Here is a 10,820-nt window from a genome sequence, read left to right as displayed (position 1 = left end):
CTCTTTTATAAATCCCACTTGGCTTGACATTAAAACCGGGTTAAGCAGCAACAGCTGAAGGAATGCTTCCCCTGTATTTAGCTTGACAAAAGTTAAAGAAAACGGTATAGTTGAAAGTAGAAATGCACAATGATGTTAACCATTGAAGACTTTATTGCTGAATGAGTCCCAGATGGGCAGCTGACTTGATTGTGGCTATTGGGTAGATAGTCTAAGACGGTTCTCAGGCCGGTGCATAAATACCCTTGTTTCATATAGTTTTGTGCGATAAACATAGACTTCTAAATTCAATATTTTTCACTCAACTGTGCAAAGCTGTAGATCACAGTTATAATGCTTTAACTAATATAATCAGCTATTTTCACAAAAAACAAAAGGGTAATCATGATAGGAGTGTCTTTAGAGTGCTGATTCCACCAAATATACATTCTGGTTAGCACCTTTGAATGTTTTTTCTTTATAAAACACTGTAGTGGCTGGGCTGCACAGTGGCGCTGTTGGTAGAGCTGTCGCCTTGCAGCAAGAAGGTTCTGGGTTTGATTCCCGGCCCTGGTCTTTCTGCATGGAGTTTGCATGTTCTCCCTGTGCATGTGTGGGTTTTCTCCAGGTACTCAGGCTTCCTCCCACAGTCCAAAAACATGACTGTCAGGTTAATTGGCCTCTCCAAATTGTCCCTAGGTGTGAATGTGTGTGCATGGTTGTGTGTCCTGTCTGTCTCTGTGTTGCCTTACGACAGACTGGCGRCCTGTCCAGGGTGTAMCCCGCCTCTTGCCTGGAACGTTAGCTGGAGAGGCACCAGCAACCCTCCCAACCCCCCTGATGGATGGACTGTAGCGGCTACTGCAAACAATTAAGAACAACCAAAATCAGATAAATGTTTATGTACGGTAGCCAAATTTAACAGACTATTAGATGAAGTGAATACTCATGATCAATAATGACAAAACAATGCCCTGCCGGGAAGTTTTGGATCTTTCCGTGACAGTGAATGGCACTTGGACGCGTGTAGCTCTCCTAAGTGTTGCAACAGACGGAGTTCCCCGTATGGCAAAGTTATTCCTTTGAAAGCTGTTTCCATGACATTTTAGACTTTTCCTTTTAGTCTTTCCAAATGACCCCTTCATAGATTTACTCAACATTAATCCTTATATAAAAATGTGACCTGTCCAGGGTGTACCCTGCCTCTCGCCTGGAACGTTAGCTGGAGATGGGTACCAGCACCTCCCGACCCCACTAAGGGACAAGGGTGTTAAGAAAATGGATGGATGGATGGATGGATGGATGGATGGATGGAAAAAATGTTTGTAAATGTTTGCAACTTTTTTCACTATTTTGAAAATTTATCACGATGCCGCAATACATTACGATTTAGGCAAAAAGCTAAGTCTTTGACTAGTGAAATTTCTTACACAAATAAGACTGAATTAGCTCCTCCTTCAGCCAACCCACAGCCAATGAAATTTGAGGAAATCATCTAAATCCTGGCACAGGATTAACTTTCCATTGCAGTGTTTGAAATAGTTCCTCTATTCTCTGCAGCAAGCAGGGGTTGCAGTTTACTGCACCTTGTATCAGAAGCAGAAGAAAATTTCTTCAAGGCGTATGGAGGTGATATGACAAGTGCTTGTGTTGCCCCCAAAGCAACTTTCTGATGCCACCCTGGGCATCTGCCCATACGTCCTATATCCAAAACTACCACGCACAGTCTGTTCCTAAACATTGGAAAACAGCTGCAGTTACATTTGACTGTATAAATTTATATCAATCAAGGACTCCGGTGTTTATTACTCACCCGCTCTAGTGATGAGCACCACTGACACTGTAACGACAGACCCATTGTTGCCTGAGAGAGTCTTGGACGGACATTAAAGACTTGGCCACTGACAGTTCAGAGATATTTCCACAGTTATTTCCCAATTGCTTTGGACAGTGCAGAGTGAACAACATATAAACATTCCTTTTCACTGACTGCCTACACCCACTCACCCACTCACACATGTGCACTCTCACCAGGCATTAGTGCATTAGTATGCTGAAGAAGCTCCTAAGGTTGTATAAATACACATTACCTCAGCCGTAAACAGCACAGTAACGTCCGTCTTAAGTCATTCTCACCGAAAGCTGCAGCGCTAGCCTCCACACGGACAGATCTTCTTCTTGGGCTGATTATAGGCCGATCTCACCTGTTTACAGCTTATATTAACAAACCAAATCCAGTTGGGAGCAGGAAAGCAGCGCAACCATACGAGTTCTTTTCAAGAAGCCCGGCTTTAATTGTTGCAATATGCTTCTGTTTCAAACTCAATGAATCAGTGGCCATTATTCAAATGCTCGAATGCACATTACTTCAATATCTGATTACTTCAGTGCTTGTGTTACTCTAGTCGGGTCCCCACATGGGGATGGGAGAGCAACCTAATTGAAGACTTACTGTGCCCTGCACCTGAATGTTTTTACGTTTTGTTACATCAGAACCACAAACTTTGACATCTGCTATTGATATTTTTGTGACAGACCTACACTAAGTTATTATGAATGCTTAGTGATAGAAAAAAATATTTGTGGTTTCCAAAGTTGTATAAACGTACAAGTCCTTTTTACTCTTTGACCCCTAAATATATGTTTTAATTTGAGTAAATACAACTGTGTTCCTCCACTTCAAAGTCAGTGTGTGGCTGACTGTGTTGGTCTTTCATGAAAACCAAAGATGAATAAATCTTGTAGTATATAAGCAAATGTACTGAATGAACACTAAACATAATTTGGACCAGTGCTTCCAAATATTGTGTTGTTTAAACTTAATATTGCCATCATTTACGTCTGTTTTTAAGGCAGCTTTGAGAAAAACCCAAGTACATTTTTTAATTATTATCATTATATTAGTGAAAAAAGTCTAAAACACCAGTCACGTTGCGCTGCCTGAAATTGGTCAGATATTTTATTTATTTTTTTTTTATTGTTCAACAAGAAATATCTGAACGTTTTGTAAAAGCAAAATGCATTAACTAAAAGAACATAGTGGCAAGTTTAAAAATGACCAAACAATCAAAAGAACACAAATATATATAGTTTTATATATTTATACCCAAAACGCCAACCTACACCACGTTATTTTAGCAGCACACTGAGGGAGAAGGGTCCACAGAAGGAGTACATGAGAACATAAAAGCTTCAGTTTTTTGGAAAAAGAAAAAAAAAAAAATCCAGTGACTTTAATGATAGAAAACTTTTTTTTTTCTTTGCCAATTTTGGAAACTAGAAAACGGTGGAATGCTACAGCTCTGACACGTCGACTGACAACAAACTCCTCATGCCATTTCCTAAACAGACACGACTCGAAGCCATTGCTCTAAGATTCATCCTTTTACAGCAGCTCAACAACACATTTGGCTAATGTGCATTTTGGATCTAAACAGCCGAGATGTTGACGTTAAATTACAGTAACAACCTATAAAATGTGACCGAGGGCAGAGTGGTTACACCAGCTCCTGTGTTTCCGTGTGTTACAGTTCCAGGAGACAGTCCGTGCCAGCGTAGTCTGGGAGATTAAGCTCATATTTTTTCTGAATGTCATAGGGCAGGAAGCGTCCAGCCAAGAAATGCTTCCCAGAGAAGTTTAGCGCGCACTTCTTTGGTGCCATGAGTGAGATGAGAACTTCTGGGTTTATCCCATCCTGACTTGGTTCATCTGCATCCCAACCTGGGGAAGACAAAATGTTAGTATTTGCATGAAAGTTGCTGAAGTCGAACTTTGATGAACACAGACTAAGCTAACAGCAACGCAAGATTTATTCTTCACGCCTGAATGCAGACTTGGAAAACTCCCTTTTGGAAGCCAGGGCTCCCAGCTGGGTGCCCTGCGGCTCATTTATCCTGCTTTGTTTGTTGGCCTTAAGTCAGAAGCACATTATTAAAACCTTACCTGAGGGCACATCCACACTGACAATGGGAATCTTGATTTGCTTTAGGGTGACCAGGATGCCAGAATATGGCTCCTTAATATTGGATGAGTCTGCCTCCAGGCCTAGCATGGCATCGATCACTAGGTTGTAGGCATCATTAATGAGTTGCACCTGAACAAAGAACAAGTTGGAGTGAATAATATAGTTTCCTTGTGCATACAGTTCAAACAGAACATTGAGCCAAAGTCAAACTTTTTTCTTCCTAACTCCATCCTCTAATGGTAAGTTTGTTTATTGGAATCTAACACGCACGCAAAACACACTCCGGCGGGATAAAAGTAAATATTTTCCATTTATTCCTAAGATATATTTATGTTTTGATGTCTAATCTTTTTTTTTTTATCTATGTTTTGGTGTGAGAATAATTTAAACGCAGGTAAACCATTAGTCCTGCTTCAACAATTAAATTAGAAAAACAACAAAAAATGCATGCTAATTTTTTTTTTTTTTTTTTTAGAATGTCCCGTTATCCCTTGGCTTTTGGAATCCCTTTTGGCTGAAGTTTTACAGCTAACTACAACATCTTGGCTTGTAGTTAGCTGTAACTCTTGTAGTTACAGCTAACTACAAGAGTTTGAGAAATGTTCACTCCAGTTCTCGCTTTCAGTCGTGAGATGTTTTAAGAATTTCACATAAAACTCCAGGACTTAATCCATTTCTTAATTCTCAAACAGGTACTGATGGTACTACTCGTATTTTTTAATTTTTTTTTAATAATTGTCATGTAATTTCTTCTTCAGCTGTAATTTGAAAAATACTTTAACTTGCTTAAAGTTTTAATTAAAAAATTTAATAAGGAAGAACAATGAGATGTGATGAGCTGTGGCGGTTGCAGCAGTTGTAGCGTTTGTAGTATTTGTGCTAGTGGTAGTCACAGTAATAGTAGCGGTTAGTAGTAATAGTTGCAGTTTTGGACAATGGCAGCCTCAATACCACCCATAAATGTACAGGATTTGAAATAAGTTTCAAACTAAACCAACTGTAGCCACAAATGGAAAACAATGTGGTAGAACAAGGTTGAAGGTCTTGCAAAATGTACTCTTTCAAACGGTTACTGACCTCCGTAGGGAGATAGGAGAGGAAAGGGATGTCCATCTTCTCACACTGAATTGTGAAATCCTGGTGCAGGCTGTGAGAGGAACGTTTCGGGTGATAGATGGTGGGCTCATAATCCTGCATCAGAAACAGAAAAACATGAAGATGGAGAAAATGTCGTCACAAGAGAGAAAAAGGTTTTTATTCGAGATTCTTGCCAATGCTCTGGACTCAGTGTGGAAAATTTCTCTGCACATTTGACCAGCAGCTCACTGCGGGGAGAAAATACTATTGCACCCTGATCAGAAGTTGTGGTTTCAACAGTCTGTTTCCTGTATGAAAATTCCCGTTATAGCTGGAAGCTGAGAAGAGTAGAAATCCAGACACCTTCTGTCTGAGAGGTGTGTGATGCTCAGCAGGAAGCACCTGTGACCATGGATTTTTCACAGTCACAAAGATAAATCTTTAAGAGTCAGCAGAATGAGTCCGAGTTAAATTGTGTCGGTTCGTGTTTAAATTTCCCTTTCCCCTTGCTGTTTTTACATTAAGGGTGACTTTGTCGACATCTTACTTTCACGTAAACTTTTAACACAAGGACCCTATGATGTGCATCCACCGAGGCCTTTCAGGTGAATGTCAAAAGCAATCCTAAAGTACATCGAGTTAGGTCTAGGAATATGTGGATTGGGACACTTTTCTTTCATTTAAATACGTGGCAGCTTATATTTATGTCAAATGTTAATTCCATTATTCTACAGAATACTATAAGACTTCAAGAGCATTTTAAGTATCAAAGTCAACTTTATAGAGTAATTGGACACATATAGACATAGAAACATATAAACTGTACAGTAGACAAAAAACATACTTTTTTTTAAATGGCCCAATAAGGTGTTCTTCGTGTCCATCAGGGAGGAAGCTCAGGGTAGGAAACCGTTTCCATGGTGATTGGTTTTTGCAAATAGCTCTTTGTACAACTGACAGGTACAGTTTGTGTCCAGGATATGTGGGTTCTGCAGAGCCCACATATCCTGTGAGCCCAAGTTGTTATGACAACTTGGGCTCTGCAGAACCCACATATCCTGGACACAAACTGTACCTTTGATGTGGGAACAGAAATAGCATCTTATTTGTTGTCACATTAGAATGATGCAGAGTTAGGTGTTTGGGTTTAACCCCATATGCCCATTAAGAGTCCAGCTGGTGGTGGAAATGCTCCTGTCAGTATACCAGACCATAAAATAGCATGCTGAGTCTCACTGGTCCGTGCCACTCAGTGGAAACAAGGCAAAAGAACACAGAATAACCACAACACGGTTTTTCCTGTTAACGTGGCTGTGTTAATGGTCCATTCCCTCTTAGTGTTTGTTCTGAGGATAACAGATTCGGTAACACTTTATTTGAAGGGGGGTGAATAAGACTGACATGACACTGTCATAAACATGACATAACAGCTGTCATGAACATGAATAAACCTTCATGAATATTTATGACTGTTGTCATAAAGTGTCATTCGGTAAATTATGACACTTTTAATACAAAGTTGACATTATTCAAAATGTCTTTGTTATGACAACTTGACATTAACCAACAAATCATTACTGATATAAATTTGTTATAAAAGTATTACTGATTGCACTTTAAAAATTAAGTAACTTTATGTTATTAAAGGCAAAGTTTAATAAATCTTTACTAGTTTATTAAACTAATAAATGTCAAGTTGTCATAACAAAGACATTTTGAATAATGTCAACTTTGTATTAAAAGTGTCATAATTTACCGAATTACGCTTTATGACAACAGTCATAAATATTCATGAAAGCTTATTCATATTCATGACATGTGTTATGTCATGTTTATGAACGTGTCATGTCAGTCATATTCACCCGCCCCCTCTCCCCATCAAATAAAGTGTTACCACAGATTCAATATATCTGTAAGCTCACAGCAAGTACACGTAGTCTGTATCTGTGGTTCGTATTTGAGCTAACACCCGAATTGGCAGTGAGTCTTGGTTTGGTATTTTGAGACGTGGCAAATATAGCTTGGTTCATGTACACTCACTGCTCCTATGGCATATTTCCACCAAAACTCTTTCCTTTTTCTTTTTTTTACCCAATGTATTGAAATTTTCCATATGAATTCATTTTGTGAGTTAAATTATGTCGATTTGTGTTTAAATTGCCCTTTCCCCTTACTGGGAATTACCGTTGAGAAGAAAACATAGAAAAAAATAGATTTTGTCAGGGTTAGTCACTAGACCTGGCATTTGTTTGACCTGAACAGAAGTCACAGGCTGCAAATTCAGAGAAACTGAAGAAGAACTCTTAATGACTGTTTGCAGAGTCATTAAGACAATAGCCAGGAAAAAATGGTGCAGAAAAGCTATTTTCCCGTAAATGTTCAATTCACCAGCGCCAAGCTTCCAGCCCTTGAGGGATGGAGGTGCTTTGTAGAGTTTAGTTTTCAAACACACAACATTAATAGTAACAGTTTGTCATTATCGTGTAAAAAAATGACCAACTAAAACGACACACGACATTAAAAGTAACAGCAAGTAATTTTTCTGTAAAAACAATACAATTTTCCACATGTAATAATGTGTCTTCTTTAAATAGTGTGTGCCAACTTGTGTCATTTACATAACCCAGCATTAAAATGTAATTCATGTGTAAAATAGAGATTTAAATAATTTATTATATGACTAATATTATGAAATTTCAACGAAGAAATATAATTCACTGAATAGTGAACTGCATTGGTTTATGTTGCAGAATTAATCGTTGTTTTTTTTTTTTACTTTCAAAGCGTATTAGCTTTAATAAAAACAAAAACTGTACTTTGTTGTGCTGAATTGTGTTTTCTTTCATATCAATGAGAAACCTCATGATTTACACGAGAGTCTGAATAAAGGTTTGACATGTTGTCCGACATGCACAACGTTGGACATTTCATGTTCATTTCCATACTTTGTCTAATCACATTTACAGCTCTGTGTCAGGTGTGTGTGTGTTACGTGTGCGTGTGTGTGTGTGTTCTCGTGCATGTATGTTTCTCTCATTCTGGTGTCCATTGTCCTTTTGACGGGGATCTCCTCACACTTTAAGCACATGTACTCTTTCATACAGACAGTGATCTGCTGTTCAAAGTTAGCGCTATTTCTCAACTCAGACAAGCATGATCCCCCCGTTCAGCTGTGTAGGTTGAATTGTCTTTTAAAATCCAGAGAAATGAAAATGTATTTATGTAGCACAGGGTCAAATAAAACCAATGTATCACATATATGCCCTTGAATATCTATGTTTTGTTACATTTTAACTCCACACGGATGACGCTAAAACTATTCTGCTTAAGGAGTTCTGGGATGAACATATTTACAAAGATTTATATCTTTAATGGAAAATGTACATGTTTGTTGTGTAATTTTGGCTTAATTACAGCTCTGAGGGTGTTGTTTTTTTTAAAGTCTGTATACTCCAGTTAACAGTTATTCAGGTACTAAATTAGTTGAATATTTCATAGTTTTAATATTCCATTGAACACAATTAATCCAATTAACTGCTTCAGCCAAAATGGAGAGTTTTCAACAATAACAGTATCAAAATCTTCGTTTATTCATTCTTGTGATGAAATCATATGAGAGGATTTGGAAGAGAAGACTCCATAAAGATGAATTTGCCTTCTTAAATCAAAATTCCCCAAACACGTTTGTAACTCAAAACTGTCCACGCACAGTAAATCTACCATATCTGAGACTTGCGTTAAATTGAATGAATGGACTCCATCCTAAGCCAAAGATCTTCAAACTTCACCTCAGACTTTCTCCACTAATAAAGTCAAGGACTAAAACGGGATAACATCGCACATTTAATATGAGGGACGCTAAAATTGTCAGCGATATATGGAAGTGATGAATCGCTGCTCTTAAAATAAATTGTCTTGACATGTCAGTCAGTATGCCAGCTCCAGAAATAACTCCAACATCACACCGGGGGGGCAGAGGGAGGGGGTGAGGCAAAGCTTCAAGATGCTTTTAATGGGAGTAACAATGGCATGATATCATCATGACTGTCTGAGTGCCCTTGCAGAGAGTGTAATGGGATAACTGCTTCAAGCCGTTTACAGGAGCCGAAATGAAATTCTGTAAAGCACTTAAGGCCTGTATACAGAATCCCCTGTTAGTCGTGACACACGTTAAAGTTTGGAGATTGTTTTTCATTTGTCTGAATGACTCGCCAGGCTGTTTTTAAGACCGTTTTAACGAATCATTTCTCAGACCCACATTAGTCATTTTAATATGTTTGCTTTGTATTTACTTACGAATATGCGGAGATGTCGGGCACACACTAGGCCGATGGAGCCGTTTTGATCTGGACCGCAGATCACCAGCACTGTCGGTTGCTTCTTTGATAAAGCACTCAGTGGATAGGCCTGAAGGGGAGACATAAATGTGAAAGATATGTAAAGCAAGGGAGTGCTATTTTTCTTACATAGCTTCTTTCTTCGCTCTATGGGAGAGCTTTCCTGCCCACAGTCATCACCATCGTGACTCTGAAGAAACTTGGTTAGCATGAGTTACAACAACAAATGTTTGAACTAAAAAGTACTTTTTAATTGAATCAGTTGAAGTGAGTTGAATCGAGGGCTCCACATTGGCGCAGTTGAGCTAAAGAAGAAACATGTCAACAAGAAATAACAAAGGCCCCAAAACAGAACCGTGAGGATCGCCACAGAGAAATCCATTTGAAGAAGACCTGTAATTTGAAGCAGTCATGTGGAATCAATGATTTCAGATCTGGTGGTCTTTTGTATGAAAGGTTTAGGTAAGACGAACAGTTCAATTCCCTGTGCCACTTTACACCCGAACATTATTTCAGACTCTTTTAATTGACCACCAACAGTCCTGATTGAGATGTATTAAGAATGTTACATTTTTCCAAAGCGGCAGTTAGCCGTGCATCCGTCATCTTCTCAAGAATTTTGGTTGCTAAATGCTAAAATAGTTCAAAACTACAGCATCAGCTCGGTTCTGGCACTCTGACCTGTGGTTCTCATTCAGCACGGGTTATCCGATCTTTACCTCAGGCTCTTCATCATTCTTTAAATATTAGGCCACAGAATGCTGCTGCTGCTGCCAGAGGAGGCTGAAAATGGCACCAGCTACACTGCGTCTATGAGAGACAGTCTATTATCATTAAAATAACCCTGGCAACAGTGGAAAAAATTCCAGTTCACTCTTCACGGGATGCCTCTGTATATATAACACACCTTCTGTCTCCATCCCGACTGCTATGGGCTGCTGGCGTCTGTCTTGTTTAGTGGCTTCAGTCTCCCTTGTAAATCAGCCCACACCTTCTTAAAGCAGACAGGTATTCGCCTGCGGGGATGTCTTCCTGAGAGACCAATCTTCCGTTTCTCTCAAATAAACCAAATCGCCACGTTAGCGAGAGTGTCTTTGAGCATATGTACATGTTCACTTTCAATAAAATGGTCCTCATTCATTTCACTCCGACTTTTCACAGCTTCTTCAAAGCACTAAAAATTGAAAAGCAGTTCTCAATATCAGATCAAAAATAGGACACCGTAATGAATTTGTTCACTTCACTATAATTGTTAAATCTATACTTCAAAGTTGTTACATTTATATTTTAAAAGAGTTGCTTGTTTTAAAGTCGACACTCTTCCAGCAATAGAAACGTGTGTATCGTGAGAAAGAAGTGTCCATGGCCTAGTTAGCAGCGCTCATCCATCAAAAGCAATAAAACGTAGACGAAAATTCCTCCACTGTGTATAAAACTCATCTACCTCCATTTTCAACTCAGT

The 10,820-nt window shown here is 38.9% G+C and overlaps 1 protein-coding gene across 2 annotated transcripts in view; it reads right to left on the bottom strand.

Annotated features, from left to right (window-relative positions):
* Positions 1-3,052: 3,052 nt before the first annotated feature.
* The window catches only part of yjefn3 (YjeF N-terminal domain containing 3), a 60,290-nt gene continuing 52,522 nt past the window's right edge, over positions 3,053-10,820 (bottom strand). For both annotated transcript variants that reach the window (XM_008407229.2, XM_008407228.2), the window contains exons 3-6: positions 9,318-9,428; positions 5,022-5,135; positions 3,923-4,073; positions 3,053-3,700 (exon numbers count right to left, since the gene is read on the bottom strand). In XM_008407229.2, the coding sequence (XP_008405451.1) occupies positions 3,504-3,700; positions 3,923-4,073; positions 5,022-5,135; positions 9,318-9,428 (573 nt within the window). In that variant the 3' untranslated portion in view covers positions 3,053-3,503. The remainder of the gene's footprint in view (positions 3,701-3,922; positions 4,074-5,021; positions 5,136-9,317; positions 9,429-10,820) is intronic.

This window comes from Poecilia reticulata, linkage group LG4, assembly GCF_000633615.1.
Source record: "Poecilia reticulata strain Guanapo linkage group LG4, Guppy_female_1.0+MT, whole genome shotgun sequence".
Taxonomy (NCBI): Eukaryota; Metazoa; Chordata; class Actinopteri; order Cyprinodontiformes; family Poeciliidae; genus Poecilia; species Poecilia reticulata.
This window is presented reverse-complemented; position numbering and strand designations above follow the sequence as displayed.